Source organism: Epinephelus fuscoguttatus, linkage group LG10, assembly GCF_011397635.1.
Source record: "Epinephelus fuscoguttatus linkage group LG10, E.fuscoguttatus.final_Chr_v1".
Taxonomy (NCBI): Eukaryota; Metazoa; Chordata; class Actinopteri; order Perciformes; family Serranidae; genus Epinephelus; species Epinephelus fuscoguttatus.
Window position 1 is genome coordinate 26,384,853 of NC_064761.1, and position 23,636 is coordinate 26,408,488.

Sequence of the window (23,636 nt, forward strand, 5' to 3'; positions counted from 1 at the left end):
TATGGTACGACAGCATCCAAAATCTAAGATGATATCTAGTCTGGTATCACAATATGATTTCAATATATTACTCAGCCCCAAAAGGATGACCGTAACCTAAGACATGGTGTAAATAACTAGGCGTAGGTCTTTGTGTAGTTTATGGAAATTTCTTAAAACTTTCAGAGACAGGCAAGTCATCACAGATTTTATAATATGTGTAAAATACAACACAATCAAATGTTGCTGGTGTACACGGACACTCTTAACTTCTGCACCATTAGACGAGCAGCTAAACAGCAGCATTTCGAGGCCAATGATTATTAATTTAATGAAATCCATGGGGCTTTATTGTTATACTTTCAGTTCTGGTTTTCAGATTTTTGTTTTGTAGCATTCTTCAAAAATTGCTCAAACACCTGTCATAAAAAACAATGGAGAGTTGTCCTTTAAAGTTCTGTGGCAACAACACTGCCTCATTCATAACAGTTTCAAATCATGCAGTACAAGTGTGCAGTGTTTTCTAAGCTAAAGCATATGAATTTAGGTAAAGCAGTGGTCCACTATTCACATATGCCAGCAGAGTTCACTCAAATGTGCGAGGAGTGTTAAACAGCTTGTACCCTCTTCTTGTTAACTGAGCCAAACGTATTAATCTTTCACAGTGCAACTTTAGATGGTGTAGTGCTACTATCTGAAGTGAAGTAGGTTAGGTTATAATTTCCTGTGGTTTCCTCCACTATTCTTGGCTGAGTATAAACTCATATTGAAAAACCACATGTGCCCCCTATCATACTTGCATATGCAGTTCATAGAAAAACCCTGTGACCACATGTGGTTATATATATATACCAACCTAAAGGAAAAAGAGGTCACAACAGCTGTTTTGGAGGCATGACTTTTTTTTTTTTTTTTTTTTTTTTTAAACAGCTACCTGCTTCCTGTATGTGTGAGAGGTTACTCTTAATTCCCGGTGACAATAGAGACAAAAACACCAACACTTGGGGCAAACTCTGAAGCAGCAAGCCAACCCATGACATCATCTAGTGAAACAGGAGGAACTGAGACTCAGGGAGCTGTTTACTCAGTGAAGCGAAACACCACCACCGGTCACATTTCTGGCCCAAACTGGAGTCATGATCACCATTACACACCGGTTGCATACAGATGATATCAGAAAATGAAGCTTGGGGAAAGCCAAGAAAGAAGCATATCTTGATCTAAATAAATGCTGTGTACTTTCACGTGAGAGTCACACATAGAATAAGATCAATTATTTTACTCATTTCACTCATCCCTGCCTATCGTCTGACTAATCAGGCAAAGAGATACCATGAGACGTGATGATAGCAACAGCTTGGAGGTGAAAAATCTACTGAGGGCTACTCAGAGGAAACATGGAGGCAGTCGGACTTTAAATCTAGTAAAAGGCATACAGAGAGAGAGTCAGGCATGCTGGAGGGCAAAGCAATGATGCATGGAGAAGTGGTGTGCTAACAGGGTGAGATGGGTGAGACCCAGAGTCAGTGGAGTGGGCTGTTATGCACCGGCAGACCTGCCAAGCACAATTAGCACCATGTGACCCAGTCAGAGAGAAAGCTCAGTCTGAACAGAGTGGTAGAATAGTAAGAAAGGCAAGAATTTGACACTGAAGAACAACATCATTTAACACATCGAGGATTATGGAGTTTCATAACAGCGAGCCAGTTAGCTGCCTACTGAGCTGAGCCAACTATAGCGGGGTGGGAGCATAAGAATAAACACAACAGTTACACACAGCCTCGACTGCACACGACAGATCTCGATCCAACTGTAATGCAACTTGTACTAACCTTTAAATCCTCCCTTCACACCAACGTTACAGGCATCATCTGAGTAAGCTACTACATTATTGCAGCTGACTACGGGTGAATAACAGAAATTATCTTAGAGGCTAACGTTAGCTAGAAATCACCTGTTGAGCTCCAGGCAAAGTCTGCAACCAAACTCCTAAAAGAGGCACATAAAGTGAAACTGAAGTGAAGTTGTGCAACCTTTAAAAACGAAGACAAGCAGAGTCGATGTGGTGTATTGTTGTTATCACTTTAAGCTAATTAAAGCTAACTGCTCACCCGACTAACCTTGTTTTTCAAATAGACGCGGCTAACGCGCTAGCATGAAGTGGCTAACCGTTAGCTAGCTATATGTTAAGAGTGACTGGGATTTAAGATTTAATTTGGGACAGTTTCTGATACATTTAATATCGAAGAAACTTTAGAAGTGGGTGTCACGTATTAAAACAGTGGCTCAAACCTGACAGGACAACAAGCCATCCGAGGAAACATTTAAAAAGCGGTAGTTTGGCTATGGTTAGCATATAGCTTCTTAGCTAGCGGCCAGGATGCCCGAAAAGTCCATTGAGCGAAACAACGGGAGTTATCCACCTGATCCCGCTACGGACCATCGCTACAGTGGCTGCCTCTTACCGTTTCAACAACACCCGGGTTTTTCTGACTCAGCTGCATCCGAAAAGAAATGTAGTCTGCCCGTGAGACAGATAAATCACTTCTGCCATTGGGGTCAATGGCAAAAAGTATCCCACATTCTTGGTTGTGTCCAGTTTTGTGTCCTACTCTCACTGGGAACAATCTCTGGCATACACACGACGCATTCCACAGGCTGATTCTCGGCTGAATCCCCACAGGGCTTGGTTCAAATTAAAGGGACACTCACTTGTTTTCTCACGCCCGTGTCTGTGTGTAACCTCACCAACAGGACAAGTGTCAAAATGTAGGATTTGTAACTTCATCACTCTCAGCAGCAGCCATACTTGTTGAATGGGAGATTGTCTCAGGGGGAAAGCCGGAGAGATAGATGTGTTATTGGCTTCTGGTTAGTGTTACAGAGAAGCAGTGCAGGCTGATTCCCGCTGGATGTGTGGTGCCCTGTGCCTTGTGAAATATGCCAGAACCACTTTGTTTAATAAGCACACTACTGCAAACAATCATACATTACATCCCCTGCTACCAGGCTGCAGGATTTATAAATGTCCTGGATATATTATGGCCTCTGTCTCCTCACAGAAGTGAAGCGAGGAAGCTGCTGAGAATAGTCCAGTTCAGAGAAAATGAAATGGTACTAATTTGGGGAATAGTTATGTTTCTTTGTTCTGTGTTTGAAACTTTATTTGGTGATGTGAAATTTCCCACCAACAGACCACAATGCTTTGGAAATGATAGATGTGTGTCATAAGGAAATACCCCATGGCACTATAATGGTACCACTTTTTAAATAACATGTATGCTCTTTTATGGGGATGATGGAAGATCAATAGAGAAAGTCTGACTTAAACTATGCAGTTTAATCACACCACAAGGATGACACTGTAATTCTAATTTTAATATTTAAAAAGGGAAAAGTAACTTTAAAAAAAAAAAAAATACATATATATTTCTTCTGAGAATTAGATAAAATAAGGAGAAATCCCAGTCCAGCATCGGCCCAAACTCAACATGTGAAAAGAAGTAAGTCAGGCCGCCCCAGAATCGGGCCAAATAAAGTAGGCTGATTCTAGCAGCTGTGTCTCAGCCAGGACGCCTACAACGCCCAACCTAGATCTGGTGACCGTCAACAGGCCAGAAAACGTTTTGGTGCTGGCTGCTGTTTCGTCCACCTGCTGTGTCTCAGTCAGAAAAGGCCCATGTATGTCTAAAAATAAATCTGGGCCAGATCTGGCAAAAGTAAACGGGCCAACGCTGGCTCACATTTGGCACCATGGAGCCGGAATGCAGCCAAGTCAGCTGACACTCAAATGGGCCGATGGTTACCTTTAAAGGTACTTCACCAAAATATTTATTTTTAGAGGCAACGATTGCAGCTACAGTTTCTACTTATTTCACATATAGAATAGCTAATCAGTTTTCTAGAATCTTATGTGTTGTTAGAGAATAAACTACCTAATCTGACTGTATATAAAGAAGCTAAAATGAGCTCTCTACAACACTAAAATGCTGCCACACATTAATGCATCAGTAGTAATTTCTAAATCATGTATTTGATAAAATATATGATACGTTTAACACCTGATAGTGTATTTCTGCATAATGACTACTTTAACTTTTGATATTTATACAAGTACATTTGTTTTTACTTCAGTAGAATTTTGAAGGCAGGGCTTTTACTTGTAATAGAGTATTTTTAATTTAACTAAACTTTAACTGCACTATAACACAACTTTATATGATGGATCTACTACTAAAGGTTGTGGTAAGACGCAGCATATACACAATAATCAATTTCTGCCTAATTTTACCCCACACTTTAACCTCTTTTGATTATTCCATTGATAAGTGGCCTACTTTTCTAAACATAGCTTATAATAAAAAGGGTTTTACTCCTGCTGTTTCACCGTATCACAGTCAGAGTTTTTCCTCTGTACTCTTCTCACAAACACTCTTACATGTCTTTCACTAGGTATTGCACGCTTATCAGCTGACCTGCAGGCTGCATAGGAGTGGCATAAACGAGACAGAAGAAAGGAGCAGCGAGGTGCTGAAATGTCCTGTGCAGGTCTCCTTCATGAATGAACGCACAAAGCTGTGGTTGACGCAGACAAAGCAACCCTACAGACGAGATGCAGCGAATGTGAAGAATATTTCAAGCCAGAGCAACAAAGTTAGGGCGTGCTGCAGATTCACATAAACAACTGTCAGCCGATGGTGCTAATACATCAGATAACCAATCTAAATAAGTGAGCCAAGTTGTGCAACACGAGGACCCGCAGTCATGATGCAGTGTGGAAAAGTGCAAAGAGGATTGCAGAATATCCAAGTGTGTTTTAGTGTGAAATACTTTAAGTGGGTAAATGCTGTTTAAAGAGGAACTAAATGTGAAAGTCATCTTCGCTTCAGCAGAAAAATGCATAAGAAAAGCCACAATGATGAATGGTATGTGTTATCACCCCTGGTTTATGGCATAGTTGTGAATAGAAAGTGAAAACCTGCTAGTTTGTGTGTATTTTTACCGCTGTAGTTCACATGAAGGTGTCAACAAGTGTGTTAAAATAACACAAAGCTAGAAATAGTTACACCTAAAAAGAGTACTTCTGTTTTTCTGAGTAATTCATGAATGTTTTATGAAATGTTACAGTTTCTGGTTGGGTGTGTGCGATTGTATGTGTGTGTGTGGGTGGCTCTGTTTGTTTGCCCGTGTGCTTGAGTGCTCCAACAAGTGGGTGAGTGAGCATGCGTGCAGTAGCGTGAACATAAATAGGCAGCAGTTTGTGTGTGAGCGGAGCACCTGTGCACGTGTGTGTCAGGCTGAGAGCAAGCGTGGGTGCGTGTACACCTGTGGTTGTGGTGTTACTCACTCATGCACTGCAGGCCATGCTTTCTCTGCAGGGTCTTGCTGCACAGTGAGCAGGTGGCATTCTTGGAGAAAGCGCCTGGCATCAAATAATGCCCGTTGCTACTGCCTCTGCTGCTGTTGCTGCTGCCGCTGCTGCTACTGCACACTTTCTCTTTCTCTTTGGTCTCCCGCTCCTTCTCTTTCCCCCTCTCTTTCTGCTGCTCTTTTTCTCGGTTCTTACCCTGCAGAGGAACAAGAAAGCAAACAGAGGGAAGTCTTTACATGCAAATTTGTGTGTTCTCTTTTCACTGTGGCACATAGCGCACACATACTGAGTATGACATCTCATAACCGTGTCAGAGGCAGGATATATAGCAGGGTTTGTGTAAGTGGATTAGTGACATGTGTGTGCAGCAGTATGCGCACCAAGGAACTGTTTACACCTCAGGATTTGGTCTTTTCTTCCACACATAATTCTTAGCTCTTAAAGGCTTTTCAATGCAAACGAGGTCATATATTTCATTGCAGTTCAGGCAGCTTGATATATTACACTGTGAGCTCACAGTGACATTGTGTGCCATGCATCTGTGGTATAGGTTTACCTTATCTTTATTGAAGGAGCCAGTCACCCTGTTCCTCAGAGAGCTGAGAGTCCTCTTCACCTTGGTGCCTTTCTCAACCTTCTCCACACGATCGTCTTCTTCTTCATTCCTGGTCAAAGGAGCAGAGAATGAAATCTTTTGAAGCTCACATTTAATGATCATTAATATTTATTGAGTATTAAAGGTCCAGTGTATAGGATTTAGTAGCATCTAGTGGTGAGGTTGCAGAGCTAAAACTTCTCAGACTTCTCAGAACTACGGTTGCTGACACAAAAAACATGAAAAAAGTGAATAGCCCTAGATCAAGTGTTTGATTTGTCCATTCTGGGCTACTGTAAAACAAATGGCGGACTCTGTGGGAGAGGACCCACTCTGAATGTAGGTGACGGCTCATCTTAAGATAACGAAAGCAAAGCAATTCATATTTTCAGGTGATTATAAATCAATGAAACATATAAATGTCATATACCATTTCTGCCAATAGATGCCCCTTAACCCTACACACTGGACATTTAAAAGCTTAAGTCAATATAGCACAGTGTTTGTCTCGTGATATCATAATTATTACAGTGTTTTGTGGTTGACAATGTAGAAACTAGAGCACTCGGAGAGCGCAGACCTCCGCTAAGCAGCTCGGATTTCCCGCCATTTTATTATTTTATCCACTTCGCTTCAACCGATCACCACCAAAATTTTATCACCTGTGCCTTGTCCCATTATCAACCCTTCCTGAAAATTTCATCAAAATCCGTTCAGAACTTTTCAAGTTATTTTGCAGACAAACAGACAAACGCCGGCAAAAACATAACCTCTTTGGCAGAGGTAATCAGTGCATCTGAAATTCAATATGTGAAACAAATGATTTTCTTGAATAGTTACAGTTGTTGTGATGAGATATTCAATTGGATTTTTTCCATGAAAAGAAACCAAAAGCACCTTTGAAAGTACAGACACCTTTTTGGTTTTGACCATATCTTGCTATAAATGGCCGATAAAACATCTCAGTGCAAATACACATGGCACATAGCAACCAACTGAGCACATAATTACATGCAAAATGTTTTATTTGCATCCAAAACTTCCTTAAAATTGAAAATGTGTACAGCTTTTGTACTTACTCGTTAGAGAGGAACTCGTACCAAGTGACATTTCCTGAAACTTTCGAGTCTGATCGGTTGTTCCTCTGCTTCGCTCTGTGGAGGACAATGAGATGGTTTCAGAGTGAAAAGAGAGTTAGTTTCAAAATAACCATAGGAGACCTTTAAAGCAGTGCAGCTGAATAGACAGCCCGAGAGCACAACATGGTAAAGCCAGCAGTGCACTTCTAAGAGATGTGTTTCACTCAGTCAGTTGGGTTTCATTGTCAGGTGAGCTCAATGTCAACTGAGGATTTTGTGAGATAATAAAATAAAATAAACCCTGTAGTGCTCCACAGACCCTTTCCAGAGATGATGGCATACTGTGTCAGTGCCCAAACAGGCACATGCAAACATACATGCCAAAAGCATTCATGCACAGACATGTAAACACTCAGTGCAGTGCTCCCCCCTGGTCACACAATCAGGCTCTGCTGCTGCTCGGAAGACTGGGACGAGAGTTTGAGCAAGCAGACCTCCCTCTCCTGTTTACTTACCCATGGTACAGCTTTAGCTCCTGGAGAACTTTCTGTACCATCAGCCTAAGACAAACAAGACACTGAGGCTGAGTGGAGGAGAAGAGAGGAGAGGAGAGGAGAGGAGAGGACTGCTGGAGCTGGGTGTCTAACTGTGATTTAGTGAAGAACACTCCCTTGTCTGCTACATCCACACAATCGCCAGAGCACACATATACTACACACGCACATACACACACACACACACACACACACACACACACACACACACACACACACACTTGATGGGCCATCTAAGGAGCTGGGAGAGAGGACTGTGGGAGGAGGAGGTTGCAGACATATGACATGGAGCAGAAATGTCAGGAGGGGATGAGGGAAGCCCCCCTGTTGTGTGGGAGTTAGACAACTGTACCAGACTATAGTAATTTACAGCAGTACGTGAACTAAAGCACTAAACCATTCAAAAGCTGCAGGTATAATTTACAGGACACAAATGATCAACAGTTCCCCCTGTGAATCAAACCAGAGGAGTATCTTTATTTTCTTTCTTTCAAGCATCATTAAACATGAGCTGCCAGTCAGACTGAAGCATCCTGCGGGAAAGAAATAGATATTCCACTACACACTGGGAGGCACAAAGTGGTGTGTAGCCTAACTCAAGCTGCTGATGTAATTAATTTGTAGACTTACATGTGTCCTTCAGTAGAGTGTAAGTTTTCTTCTGGGTCGAACTCCTCTGCTGCAGAGAAGAAAGGGAGAAAGGGCAAATAGGATGAAAACAGCTGCCTGCCGAGTGTAAAACACATCAGCTAACATGTACTCTACATGTACAAACACTCAGCCCCACCTCCTGCTGCCCTCGCGGCCTGTTTGGATGTCTGCACAACACGAGAAATGTGAGCAGCACGGGAACATTCGTCTGTGGCGAGGATCTCTGAGCGGGAGTACAGATGCCTGCCACGCCCACCAGTGGCCTGAAAGCAGTGAGGAATAAACACACATGTACATCACGTGCACATTCGATCTGTTGTACTTTCTCTCCTAAACATGCAGCTTAAATACTTATCATGATATAATTAAGTAATTGATAATAACCTTTAACAGCGGGGAATTCGTATTTAGTTGTTTTTGGTCACTTTAGTCTGTTAGTTTTATTTTTTTTTTATTAATTTTTTCTTGCAGTTTGTCACAATACTGCAAATGATGCATATTTAAAGACTCAGTGATTTGTTATTTAGCTTCAAATATCCAAGTTGTGGCCAACTATTAAACCATCAGCCTTTTTCCTTATTAACATGATCTCAATCCCAAGTCATCAAATATGGCGCTTGGTCAGTGGCCCTATGGTTTAAACTATGACGCTCTAAGTACCCTTCTAGTGTCAGTTTTGCTTGTGTCAGTATCTGCTCATTAAATTAGTCCGATGTCTTTTCAAAATAAAGGTCTGGTTAGGTTAAGGCACCAAAACTACTTAACTGACGTAATGCATTGCAACGGAAGGCAACGCTCAAGTACTTTACATAAATAAACATGTGTAAGTTGAAGTAAGTCAGCTTTGACCTTTGGTTTCACACAGAATATGAGCAGTGCTCTCCCCGGGATAAAGTCCTGTGTTTGTTTGACCCATCCGTCTCTGCCTGTTCTCGGGGTGTCAGATCCTGCTGCCTTGTTTTGTCCCTCTGCGTTTTATACTGACGCCGAAGACAGCCTTTAGCATCTTTATGAGACGCAACAGCCCCTCAGCTAAATCCAGTGAAAACCCATCCATGGCAACAGTTAAATCTGTGAGCAACTGGTGTAGTATTGAAAGCGAGCATGTCTGTGTAGAGAGAGCAGGAGGGGTGGTGGATGGGTCAAACAACTTTAACTTAACAAAAGTAAGTGTTGTTTTAACCTAAAGTTATGCAATTTATGCAGGAAACACTGACACCACTCGTGATGAATTTTCGTCATGTTACGTACTTATTTTAATCCAAAACATGATCTTTGTGCCAAACCTAACCAAGTATTTTTGTTGCCTTAACCTAACTGCAACTGTTTCACAACATTAACCACATGCCACAATGTGTTTCAGCTCTGGGGCCTTGACGTCAATGTCAGTCACAGAGGGAGCATGACAATTTTTCTGTATTTGACAGCCTTGGATGAGAAACTGTTGTCAAACCACCCCAGCCTCCTCCATATGTGGACTTTGTCACTCTTTATATTACGTCATCTGACTTCTTCCTTTACTCTCGGTATGATACTATGGCCAAGTATCATTCATCATTCATCACTGAAGCATAGGGCATCTGACCAAACTACTGTTGGATAAGTCATGTGATGTTCTAAATTTTTTTTATTGTCAACAAATAACAAGAAAAGAACAACAACAATGAATTAGAATGTTTTATCTGTGTAGTTAAAGCCTGATATATCTTATTAAAGCTCAGCTGTTGCCAAAAAACACTAAAACACATTGGCTGTGTCTGAAAGGAGTTCAGTGTAGATGACTACACAGTGAGCTCATCTGCAACATGAAAAAAACTCTTTCAGACACTACTCGTGTCATTTTCTTGGCACTGGTAATTACGCCATTGCTGTTGCACAATGAAAACATGCCATGTCAACACTGGCTGGTTGACCACTCATAACAAATACTGACATGCATATTTGTGATAAATACGTGATATTATATTCAGGTATTTTTCCCATAATAATAATAATAATAATACAAATAAGTATTTTTCATTCACATTTGATATGTTGAAATTTGTTTTACCAATTAGTAATGCAATATCTTGTGAATATAATTTGTAACCCTATGCATTACGCTAGTATGGCACAAAACCTGGGTAGCAGCAACCCACCTCGCTAACATTAGCTAGCATTATTAGACCACTTCTGTGGCCTACAGCAACATTAAGTTCTAGAGAAATATCAATGGCTGATACATTTTAATCTCCCCACAGACTGACAGCTACTTTTAAAGGATGTATGTCTTAGGGGGAAACCAGTAAGTTTTGGTCTTGAGATGAGATTTGCGGACAATAATATGCACAATGTGTCACTGCTGCTTTTTACCATGCTAGTGACCCTGGCTCTTGGACAGGGGACCTTCAGCCTGGGGCCGTCTGTCTCGTCTTCAGGATACGCTGTGCAGCTGTAGGTCTGCTGCTGGGTAGACTGGAAGAGACTTTTCTGTCCCTCCTCCTCATCATCGTCCTCTCTCTCCCCATCGCTGTCCATGGCCATGGTATCCAGGCTCAGTCTGGCAGCACAGCATAGCAACAAACACAGAGACACAGTGGAGGGTTCACCAGGCAGTGAAATCTAGTCTAACCAAACAAAACTCTTGAGCAAGACACTCTGTGACCATGGTTTATTTTTGTGTTGTTTTTCAGTTTTGTTTTTCATTTGGTATTTTGGTGCACTGTTCATATTCACACCCTGAAGTAGCCTGCATTATTTAAGAAGATGTGAAAGAACAACCAACTAACCACCAGAAACACTGAGTTCAGCTTAAGAGCACAGCAAGGTGTTTTGTGTTGTTGTTTTTGAGAGTAACAATGAACTTAACTTATCAGGTAAGAACATATGAAAGACCGTAATTATATTTATTTATCCTTATGAGATTTCTCCCTTTCTTTCTGTCTATCCTTCTCTATCTATCATCCGTCTTACCTCCTCCCCAGGGTAATGGGGGACACAGGGACACCCCAGCTGTGCCTCCGAGACGTTGACATGGACCTGACCAGAATAGGAAAGCTATCCAGGTCTGCCTCTCCATCGAAATCCATAGAGGGTTGCTCCTTTACTTCCTCTGATCCTGATATTCCTTTGGTTGTTTCCATTGATCCCAATAGTCCATTCAGATTAATTGTCAAGCTGAGCCCTACGGCAGGGTCTGACGTATCACTGCTGTCAATGATACAATCCGGCAGTAACTTCGGACGAAGCTGAGTGACCACAAAGTTTTGATGAGGTTCCTCTGCAGGGTGTAAAAAGTAGGGGGGAGATGGCGCATTGACCTGAGGGGGGTAATCTAAAGAAGTCTGTACAGGCTGATTGATGGAAGGACTGTCTGTGTTTAGGGACACCTGCAGGCCAACTGATAGGGTTTTACTCTCTGGGACTGTTGATACTGTGGATGCAGCGGACTGTGAAGCCGGTATCCCTCCCTCCAGGTCTTTAAAGTACTCCGAGTCTCTGAGAGAAGAGCTGAAGGCCAGCAGGTCCTCCACACTGCTGCTCACCTCCACACAGGGGCAGTCGTAGTCACTGACTACTGAACATGTATCCTGCAAGAAGAGAGCCAAGAAATAGGATAGACATGGGTTACAGAGACGAAATTTAGAAAAATATATCGTTAACATCAGCCCCAATTCAAAGAAATTCTCAATTAGGTCTATAGCCATGCTAGCAGCACTGCGTTAGCTTAATGCTAACATGCTCACAGTGACAATGCTAACATTGCTTAGAATAAAAAAGTCATGCACACCAAGAATTATAATGAGGTGCTGATCACTGGCAGCAGACTTGATTGTAGAAAACAAGTGTTAAGCTAGGCTGCTAGCATGACTTTTTGGCCTTTGGGCCTTTTTTTTAAGATACTGAAGAAGGCCCAAAGAGCCAAAATGTCATCAAAATAAAAGAAATGCACATGGAATCATAGTTGCTAACATGCTAACATGTTTGACAGATGTAATGTTTTCCATATTTGCCATCTTATTTAAGAAGGTTAGCATGCTAACATTTGCTAATTAGCTCGAAACACAAAGGAGGGCCAAGGTTGAAGGGAATGTCGTTAGCTTCACAGGTACTTGCCAAGCACCGGATGTCTAGGCCTATATGTTGTCAGAAAGAAGTTGGAACTTTTCATTGGATGTTAAATTTTGGTTGGACTGAAAATTGAGTTGACGATATTTTACGTCTGACAATGTTAGAATTTCACATGTGTGGAGTTAAACCTAAAGATGTTTTGCAGAGGTTGGGTTTTGGTCTCTATACATAAAGACTAAATGTCATTATTCAACTTCAAGATAACATTGGCACGAAATGTTTGGAAGACATTTGGTTTCTAAAACTTAAAACAACTTTAAACTAACAAAATATCAGTGTCACCTATCATCAGTATTCTGTGATGACATTGAATTTGGTCACCCAACGTCACAATCAGGGTGGTCAAAAACTTAAAATATGACCTTATGATGGAAGATCAAATTTAATACAGTTCATCCTCTTAGGACATGAATGTCTGAACCACAAGTTACAGCAATGTGTCCAGTAGTTTTGGACAGTTTTGTCATTTAATTTTTTATTGATTTTCTTTTAAATAGATGACTTATAAAATAATCAAAAACAAAAGCAGAAAGACTGTCAAATACAACAACAACAAAAATATTTCACAGATGCACCCATATGTACTTCAATGTCATGAGCTCTTAATAAATATAAAGAAGTTATCCCAGACCTCAGCTAATAGGAAGCTTCAGTCATACGTCTGAGCCATTCAGTAAATTCTGGGGGGTGTTGTATTTTTCCAGTACCTTAAAACAACTCTTCCTGCAGTAATAAAACCATTTACTGATGGACAGATTTTTCAATTTAAAAAAAATAACAAAAATGTACATCTTATGGTGGTGTTAAATGAAAAGTCAAGTCGTGAGGATTCATCATGTGGGAACCGTAATCCCTCCAATAGTTGTTGAGATATTTAAGTCTGACAGGCATTGCCGTCCCAAGAGCCGGGCTGCCAGCATGGCTAAAAAAGGAAGGAAAAATATTGAAAATAATAAGGATCCAACTCAAGACTAAAGAGCTTTACCTGGTCTTTATTGGTGCTACCAAAGAAGATATCCTCAGCGATGGAGGCAGGGGAAAGAGAGGAGGAAGATCCCGTCCCGCTGGCAGCATGAGGCAGGACACTGAGCTGGGTACTGGGAGGCTCACAGGGCTGACTACATGGCTTGCACTCTGATGCTGAAAGATAATGGATGTGATGTTTGCGAGTTATAAACAATTCCCCAAAATTCCTCAATAACGTCAACAAACAGTGCCATGAGGAGAAAAGGAACACAGATAAAGGCAGATGCAGCTGCTTTCAACAGCTGCACAACACCTGTGTAATCACTTTAAGCAATCTTGTGTATGATGGAGGAAAAGCTCAGTTGCAGTCTCTTGCTCCTGCCGCTCACTGAAAGCTCCTTTACATTTCCATTGCATAAACAGATTCCTGGATTCACATGATGCCACAAACCACTGTCATCACCACAAACTGCTCAGAGAGCCAGCATTAGTCTCCATGTCAGTGGTGGAGAGCTGGAGATTATTCCCTCGCTGAGCTTTCAGCGGCCTGGGAAGCTGCTTGCCTGTGGTAAATAATGTAATATACTATAGTAAATACATGCCATATGAAGGAAACATACAGCCCAGAGGCACATGTGGAGTTTGGTTTCACATATTTGAGGTAAGAAATGTAATTGTGACATTTCTTACATTTTACATTAATCAAAAACAAATGTGTCTGTGTAGCCTGGTGTCTGAAAAGACTGTTAAGGCGTCTGAGTGTGTCATGTTCACTGTTAGGGTTTCAGCCACACCATGCCCATCTGAGGAGGGGAGAGCCGCAGCTACGACAGGTTACATAAGCCCCATTTCATAAGGGACGCCTCCTGTGAACCTGAGTCTTACCCTAAGCCAGCCTGGCTCCACAGGACCTGACTCAACTCTCCTTGAATAGATTTTGCTCTGTTTCTGTTCCCCTGTGAAGGTTCATTCTCTGATTTAACATGACCAGTGTAAACAGGTAACCTGCTGCCGCTAAGGCTCTTCATGTCGTGTAAGGAAGGGTGAACTGACTCTCTGGCATAGCAATTTTCCTCTGAGTTTCTCTTGTTGTTTATACATCCAGAAGACATGGAGCAGCATTAGTATAGTACTTGCTCTCCATTTAGCTCAGTTTTTGGTCTCCACCACCTCCTGAGAGATATGTTTTGCTCTCTCGTAGCTAAATGCTTCACTATGTTCATCAGCTAGCTGCTAATGAAGCTCTAGCTAAAGTTCAGTAAGGAAGAAAATATTTTTCATGCTCAGTCTGTAAGTTTCTTTCTCACCCTGCCATTCATTTGTTGCACGTATGCTCATTCACTATCTCTAGGTGGCATTGTCTGAGTAGGTTAATTGTGTCATCATTTGATTCACAATCAGCCAACAGCACAGTGACACACCTTCTCTGTCAGCCTATCATCTTACTGCTCCTCATTTTAAATATGGTTCTTTCTCTGCTGTAGTTCTTGCTTGCTGCCGTCTTGCACGCCCTCAGTAGTTCAGTTCATTTAACTGAAACCATGAACACCACAGAAGACAGCAATTCATCCAGATTTACTGGCATGATGAAAAATAAGTGGTGACTCACTTCCCCTGAAGCTGTCTTAAAGTCAGAATGTGTGTCCATCCCTTGATTACCCGGTAAGTTATTCAAATTTCTTTAGATCCAACGATCAAAAGAATCACAAAGTTTTTGCATAAAAATTCATCCAAGTTATAGATTTTGTTTTATCAGGATAAAGTGGTGTTGTGTCATATAACGAGTTTTGTAATCCTCAAGTGCCATGAAATGAGTATCATAACACTCTCTCTGTCTGGGCTCTGTCCGTCAGAGTTAGATTAAATGAATGATTTGTAATTGATGTTATTCGAAGCCTCATTTTTATACAAGTAATATCCATCCTGGTTCAAATAAACAATTTAATTGTATTTCCCATCTTAACTGAGCAACAGTTTCATGTAAAAGAATTAAAGGCCTCTCCCTAATATAGGCCTGTTAAGTTCGGTGACTTAAGCAAATAATAGCCTGGGCTACTAATTGCAGTTTTACCAATCCGGTCTCACTCAAAGTCGTCAAAATCCGGCGCTTGGGCAGTGACTTGCAGCATCAGACACTGGTGAAAAAAGCCGTCCTTTAACGTCGGCATGATACGCGACCGGTCGCAGTTATATTTTCACAGCACTCAGCGGTGTTAAGGAGGAAACTTGGTGGGCCAAGAACAAAAGTCAAAGTGGCAAAAGTCAGTGTAGTGCGGGTGGGAGGGGTGATGGACAGGGCCGACAAACACCGACCGTCCAATAAGATTATAAAGCCAAACCCCATTCTTTTTTCCTAAACCTAACCACGTATTAGTTGTTGGTGGAAAAAAAGAACATCAATTCGATACGTTGTACATTCGCAGTGTGTTTATTTTGAAAGAGACTGTATGTAAACAGTAAATTTCCTGTGAAAACTGAAGTGTATTTTGAAAGAAGACTGGAACATCAACAACCAATGAACCCAGGGTATCATTCATGTCATATGTGGACACAGAAGGTCCACGACCTAACGACGATATGTGACGAGGTCCGAGTGAGAATGTGTTTGGTTTTACGGTATATCAAAACATCCATTTACAAACTCGTGCAGTATAATCCAAGTTTCATTTAACCAGTCGTGTGCTCACTTCTTTCCAAACACTGCATTTTCACTCAAACCTTAATATTCAAAACACTTCTCCATAAACAGTGCGGGCGCACTATGTGTCCATGTGTGAGACCGTACATGAGAGTTGGATTATACTGCACAAGCTGTGTGAGAGTTTGTTAGCGGATGTTTTAATAAAGTTTTGCTGTTGTCAAACGCAGCCCCACTCACTTCAATTCATCAAGACTTTTTTCTGTTTTTGGATTCCTCGTTCACTGTGTAGACGTGAGAAAAAGAATTTTCCTCCCAAATTCAGCTGAATATCAAATGGTCATCATGAGGGTGAAGTATTCCTTTAAGAACTGGAAAGATATAATCTACTGTATTATGCTGTCTGCAGTAGCTTGGATCATGGGCATATCCTGTATGCTCCTGCTGCTTCCAATCCCTTAGTTATATGAAAAGCTCAGATGGTCGTCTGTGACATCTACAAGGCATCAGCAGACCTTGCTATCTAACTGCAACACAACTAAAAGTTAGAGACGTTCATAGCTTTTCTTGCAGATAATTTCAATTCTTTTAAAATTATAGTGTCTGAGTGTGTGAAGACTGTATTGTGCGGCTCACTCCCTGACCTCAGGTAGTGTTGTTCAGTGTGCGGGCCACACTCAGAGTCCTGCACCATGTCCTGCTATAAACCAGCAGCATCCACTCCCCTCTTCTTCTACAGCCAGAGATGCTCTCACATAAACACACAGACAGATACAGTGTAGATCTATTTTCTATATTACTAAATCACTGCCTGAGGCTGTGGGGATGGCAGTGTCCCCGCCGGAGGGAGAATTTGTTTGCGTCCAAATCCCACTCATGTTAAGTGTAAACTCAGACACTCGGTACAGACACTGCAGCGGCTGCTTGATGCTGTCTTGTAGTGCTGCTGTAGCCTTTTATGGTTGGCCTCTCATATCTGCTAATACATCACACAAGGATGAAGCATCAGTGTGTGCATCTGTGTGTGAGAGTGTGTGCTCAGGTGTGTGTGTGTGTGTGTGTGTGTGTGTGTGTGTGTCTCCATAACCGTTTTGGCACTGTCATAGTCAGCTGTTTTCCCCACAGTTTGGCTCCACATAACAAAGGGTGGTCTGCTACTAAAACTAACGACTATTACAAACAAATAAATCACCAAATTACATTAACACCTCAGTACGTCATGTACTTTTTATTATTTATCTGTTTAATATTGTTCCTCTGTCTCTGCAATGTGATTCCCCAACTGTAATGTCTCTACTCCGTTTAATGGCTTCTGTGGATTCTTTCCTTATCTTAGGTTTGATTTTGGCTTTTTACGTGAAATTAACTTGACTTGCCCTGTAATATATCAGCTATCATACTGAATTCATGAGGAGTTAGGGGGATTTAGGGGCATCTGGCGGTCTCACTCCGAAGTTGTTGAAATCCAGCACTTGGGCGACTACTTGCGGCGTCAGACACTGATGACAAAAACCGTCCCTTAACGCCGGCATGATACACAGCCAATTGCTGTTCTAGTTTAACGGCAATTGGCTGTTTAACGGTTTTAGAGGGAAACATGGCAGGACAAGAACAAAAGTTAAGGCAACGAAAGTCCAAGAAGGGTAGGTTGGAGGGGTGGTGGATGGGTCCAACAAACACTGACTTTCACCTGGGAGAGCAGTGTTTGTGTCCCGTAAAATTCTGAAGCCAAAATCTGTGCTATTGTTGACTAAACCCAACCACGTGTGTTAGTTATTGGAGGAAAAAAAACATGAATTCACGTTGCTGTATCACCATAGGGTACTTATTTTGAAAGAGGCTGTATGTAAACAGTAAATTTCCTGTGAAAACTGAACTGTATTTTGAAAGAAGACAATGCATGTAACAGGCAAAACTTGACATGGTGTCCCAGAACGTCAGCACCCAACGCACCCAGGGTACCTTGCACGTCATACGTGGACGTGGCAAGTCCATGACCAAATGTCACTATGTGATGAGGTGTCACATATTGTTCATTGTTTGGAGGTTTTGACCCCGAGCCAAATTATCCACAGAGGTCTCTTCCTCTCACAAATCAAATGGACTCTCATTTATAAACATTGTGTACACACAAGAGTTGTGATGTATAAAAACTGACTTGATTGGAGAAACTTGGACTCATGCTTACGAACATTTTGGAAATGGGAAATTGGTGACACAGATGGCAGAGTGGAAGTTCGATTGTAGAAATTGTCGAATATTTTTTGGTGTACGCCATTTTTGGCTTTTGTCTGTATGTATATTTTTAGTATGGATCCTATGCACTGTTTTAGAAATGAGACCCCATGTGATTTAAATGCTGAAAAAATCAGTTTCACTTTGAAAAAAAAAAAATCTGCATTTCTCCAAAACCGTTGGGTATGCCGGAGATGAGCCATTAGCCCAGCACCTGCTAATGTGTGCTGACTTTTTTTCTCTGATAACTTAAGATCCAGATGTTCAGGAGGTTTATAACGAGAGCTGAATTATCCATAGAGGTCTCTTCCTCTCCAAAACAAACAGAGCAGGTGATTTAAGCCAGTAACAACACTGAATAAAGCAGTTTCACATAAAAAAAAAAAGCTTGTTGTGGCCATCGCGAAATCTAGAGCCAGTGTTTGGTTTGTTCATTCTGGGCTACTGCGGAAACAAAGTGGTGAAACATGGCCGACTCCATAGAGGAGGACCCTTTCCTTGTATAGATATAAATGGTTCATTCTAAGATTCTTAATTTCAGGCAATTATACACTAAAGAAAACATACTTTTCATATTCCTGCCAATACATCCCCTAAATCCTACACACTGGACCTTTAAGTGGAAAAAGGTAAAACCATATTTGTGAGGACTGTTCTTGTGACAAAACTATTGATAAAAGTCTCAGTGGTGCAGAAATGTTCTTATCTTGTTCCTTAAAATGATCACAGTTTAGTGTTTTGTTCAAACTGAAGGAAAACATAAACTTCAATCTATAAAAATACTGTAGTTCTATATAATGAGTATGTTTATGTACAGTCCTATATGAGAGATGTAATTTTCATCATGCAGAATGTAAATGACAGATGGGTGTGCCGCAGTGTGTGCACTCTGTTTGTGTTTGATGGGTTTCGTGAAAAGGAAGACAGTTGAGCAAATGTTATGAAGGAAAAAGGAAATGAGGGCACATGACCACAAAGCGTACTGTATGTATGTTTGCAAATCTACATGACAATCACACGAGGAACTCAGGCATCATGTGACACAGTCAGTTGATTATTTACAATGTGCACAATGAGTTTATGACAAAGCTCTCAGATTTAGTGAAGACACACTCATGTCTACTGATGTGTTTTCAACACGGGTTTGCGTCCAACACGAGACACGGGTACAATAAACACCTTTTTATGTATGGTCAGTCTGATGACACACACACACACACACACACACACACACACACACACACACAGAGCCGATATATTACCAAACTACAAAACCACAGATGACAAGATAAAAAGCACACTTGTAACTCAAAATACACAAACACAAACATAAATATATTATTAATTACTTCAAACAAGTGTTTGGATTACGGTCACTGTGACCAATCAGAATTCGGATGATTCACGGACTGTGTGTGTGTGTGTGTGTGTGTGTGTGTGTGTGTGTGTGTGTGTCAGATGCTGTGTGCAGGTGAAAACAGAACACAGAGGCTGTTAGATCTAAGGTCGAAGCGCACATCAAAACAGCTGTCATCTCACAGATCCCCTTTGATCAGAAATCCGTCCGACTACTGTTTCAAAGCGCCGAGCTACACAGGCACCACGGCTGAAGCAAAATGGAAGCGTCCCACACGGCTTTTTTATGTCTTGAAAAAAAACCCCATCATATTCCTCTGAAGATAACAGCATGGGAACAGACAGCATGAAATAATTCAAGCTCTGCGCTTTACGGAGAAGCATGAACGCAAAAATATGAGTTGTTGTAGTGTCTGTAGTGTGTGTGAAGCTCCTCTTGTCTCAGTGAATTCAAGTTCTTAATGGATTTACTTGTAAAACTGTAAAATCACACCAATTCTACACCAAATATCATTTTAAAAACCCTTCGTCCAGGCTCTACAGGTCACAGTGGCAGCACTACAGTCAGTAGCATCAAACTAAGATGAAGATGCATGGTGACATTTGCGCATTCTCACATTTTAAACAATGCACCAGGTTAGAAATGACTCACTGAACTCTGTAACAAAAAGCTCTTATCTGATACACTGCAACCGTCACTCACCACAAGCCCCAACCAGGTCAAAACTGTAAACAACAGGCCATGACATCCTCCTATGGTCACATCCAGACCTGTCCACGACCCCTACTCACCCTCTCAGTGTCACCCAACAAACAAACAAACAAAAAACACCTGGAGTGTAAATCTAAAAGTAAAAGCAGTACCTCTCTTGAAGGACCATCTCTTCATCCAGAGTTTGGAGAAGGAGGGCCAGGAGTTGTTAAGAGGAGAGTCCGCCATACGAGCAGCACAGTGGGGAGGCCAGCTGGAACTGGAGCTCGCTCACACTGGAGCTCTGGCACCCAGTGAGAGGAAGAGGAGGAGGAGGAGGGGGGAAGAGAGGAGAGGGCAGGAGGAGAGAGGAGGGACGGAGGGAGGGGAGTCGAGAGAAAGAGAGAGTCCGGGAGAAGGAACAGGGAGCTGCTGGTTGGGGATTACCTCTGCAAAGACTCCAGTGGAGCCAGGAAAAGAGCAGGAAAGCAAACAGAGGTGATGGTGAGAAGAGAAAAGGAGGCGTAACTGCTTTGGATATGCTGAAATATTTTAAATTCTTTGTAATTCAGTTTAGAGGTACTTTAAAAAGATTTTAAGCTTTTGGTTTTCACTTTGGGACCAACTGCAGCTGAAAATGCATGCATATTTTTTTTTTTGACGAAACTCAACTTATACACGCTTCTAGTTTCTTCACTGTAGATATTTTAGGTCTCCAGATGATCAGAAATGGGGTTTTGGGTGACACAGGAGAGGGCAGAGGGGTAGTAAAGGGAGCTAATAGTCTAAGATCTTGCTCAGCACAAGTTAAATGCCTTGAAAAAGCATGTTTTACTAATCTAAATCAGTTTAATGATGCCATTGTTTTAGGGGAAATAAGGCAGAAACAGAAAAAGAGAAGGAAGTACATGCAACGAAACTATAGGGCAACGATACATGCAGTTTTTTTTTTTCTTATTCTGAGTCACAGTGGCACAAACCACCACACCTTCTGGGAAGACGTGAAACAAATGTCTGTTAAAAAGCTGAAATAAACTGTGAAGAGGAACGATCGGCACACAGCAGAGATAGAGGGGAGTTTCTCTAACTGCTCCAGAAATGCAGACACAGAGCCCTGACAATTGTTGCAACCATTGTGCTTCTTAATTTGCGCAAGTGTAAGTACGGATGACTGTCAAGTTCAGCTCACTGCACATCAAGTGGAAAAGTCTTCTTACTTTCCCACAGATAGAGGAAGCAGAGCACTGGCACGGAGACGGTGAGTAGAAATGAGCTAAAACAAGAACTCTGCTGCAGAAAAACACCTCACATTTCAAACGATCCAGAGACAAACACAAGTACAGAGTTGGGCCCAGATGTGCAGATCACTGTCAAAGTCAGAAAAGCAACATAAACTCTACTTACATTTGATGACGGGTGACAGATGGCAGCATGTGAGCCCTGTTTGTTTGACAAAACAAGGCAGAAAAGATGGTTTAAAGTCCTTCAGGTCTGACTGTGTTGTGTGTGTGAGCGTTGGGTGGCCCTCACACTGACTGCACAGAGCCAGCAGCCAGCCACAGGATCTCTACCCTGCTTCCTCTTTTTTCTTGTTCTGTGCAGCTGAGAACAAAGTGCTGCTGAGTGGCCCACACGTACAGTTTCACACATCGCTGCTGCTCTGAAACGTATGGTGGCAGCTCACACATTACAGCAGAAGTGTTAAAGTCTTCTGCTGACAATGAGTGACCTATACACAATAAACCTTTGTTCTGACCTCACAGACAAATACAAATTAAAGTATTTGTGTTAACAGCACACATTAAACTAAAGGCAGTGCATGCATGATTCAGAGTCTGTTCATGTGTTGCAGCTGTGTGCTCCCCCTGCACAGCCCTGAGAAACTGGGTTAGGAGGAACTGGCTGCGTTTATAGTGGTTTAACTCAGAGCACGACTTTATCAGAATTGCGCGTCCATGCATTCTGTACCTCTGCTCGTCATCTTTTGCTTTGAGATCGTGCTGTAGTGTGTGAATGAACACTGGAGCTCATGTGACTGAGCTGCCAGGCCTGATGTTTTCCCCGAAACACGGCTCACAAGCAGTGACGAGGCTGAAGGCTTGTGAAGGAAACATCTGCAAAGTGTGTCATAATTTCAAAAAGGTCAGTCATAGTGATTCTGCAAAAAAAAATTGACAATTTATGTGATGATGTCATTTTTTCTTTTGCAACTGCATCATTCATGTAAGAGAATTAAAATGACAGGGAGCAGGTTTGAATCTTTGACTGTGAAGTGAGAAAATCTGGGCAATAAGTGTGAAGAAGAAACACCAACCTTCTCTCTCAGTTCCTGTCAAGATGTCTCTGAGCAAGACAAGGTCTTTGGCTAAAGCTGGTAATGATGTGCGAATGTGGAGAGAAAAAAGCAGGGGTATCAATCTGTTAATGTAGGAAGCACAGGTAATGGTTAATCAGTTTCACCTGCTTTGCTGCAAATGAAAGTGACAACAGGTGCAATGGAGAGGCAAAAACAAGACAACCCCCAAAAAGGAAATGGTTTTTCATGTGGTGGCCACAGACAGTTGCTCTCTCCTTATCCTTCCTGACTGGTTCTTGTCTAGTGTTGTGTTCTGCTAGTGTCCTTGTCACTACTGGTAGCATGAAGCGGTACCTGCAGCCCAATCAGGTTGCACAGGTAGTCCAGCTCCTCCAGGATGGCACATCCATACGTGCGGTCACAAGAAGGTTTGATGTGTCTCCCAGCACAGTCTCAAGAGCATGGAGGAGACACCAGGAGACCGGCTGTTCGATGAGGAGAGCTGGACAGGGCCGTAGAAGGGCATCAACCCAGCAGCAGGACCGGTATCTGCTCCTTTGTGTGAGGAGGAACAGGAGGAGCGCTGCCAGAGCCCTACAAAATGACCTCCAGCAGGCTACTGGTGTGCATGTTTCTGACCAAACTGTCAGAAACAGACTGCATGAGGATGGCATGCCACAGGGTCCAGATTATCTCCTTAGCCATTTGTTCAAGGTCCACACAGTTTAATACATTCAGTTTCACTTGTGTTTGGACATGTCATCAAACTAGTTCGCTGTCTCTGTCAAGTAGCTGTTTGTAGTCACTCACTCTACACCAAAAAACAGCACTTCAAAATAAAAGCCCTGTGCTGGAACGTTACTGTTCTTCAAAATAAAGTGTGTTTTTTCCAAATTTGACATGTTCACATGTCACTTATGGTCCATTCAGACTGGACCCGTGACCCACCAGTTGGGAACCACTGCTCTAGTGGGACCTGTGCTCACAGCACAGCACCGCGCAGCGCAATTGGCACTCCCCAGAGACCACAAGATTGGCAGGTCCACCACTGATGCTCTGTTCTCTTCACAGATGAGAACAGGTTCACACCGAGCACATGTGACAGACATGAAAGA

General features: G+C 42.0%; 1 protein-coding gene across 4 annotated transcripts in view; it reads right to left on the reverse strand.

Moving 5' to 3' along the window:
* The window catches only part of arhgef18b (rho/rac guanine nucleotide exchange factor (GEF) 18b), a 58,101-nt gene extending 36,346 nt beyond the window's left edge, over positions 1-21,755 (reverse strand). Inside the window, exons 1-10 of one of the 4 annotated variants that reach the window (XM_049587565.1) lie at positions 21,630-21,755; positions 13,325-13,479; positions 11,182-11,798; positions 10,582-10,768; positions 8,366-8,492; positions 8,209-8,257; positions 7,540-7,584; positions 7,025-7,099; positions 5,907-6,015; positions 5,327-5,546 (exon numbers count right to left, since the gene is read on the reverse strand). In XM_049587565.1, coding sequence (XP_049443522.1) covers positions 5,327-5,546; positions 5,907-6,015; positions 7,025-7,099; positions 7,540-7,584; positions 8,209-8,257; positions 8,366-8,492; positions 10,582-10,768; positions 11,182-11,351 — 982 coding nt within the window. In that variant the 5' untranslated portion in view covers positions 11,352-11,798; positions 13,325-13,479; positions 21,630-21,755. Of the gene's footprint in view, positions 1-5,326; positions 5,547-5,906; positions 6,016-7,024; positions 7,100-7,539; positions 7,585-8,208; positions 8,258-8,365; positions 8,493-10,581; positions 10,769-11,181; positions 11,799-13,324; positions 13,480-20,398; positions 20,640-21,629 lie in introns of those variants that run through there. The other 3 variants (XM_049587563.1, XM_049587562.1, XM_049587564.1) reach the window with 3 other exon arrangements.
* Between the last annotated feature and the right edge of the window lie 1,881 nt (positions 21,756-23,636).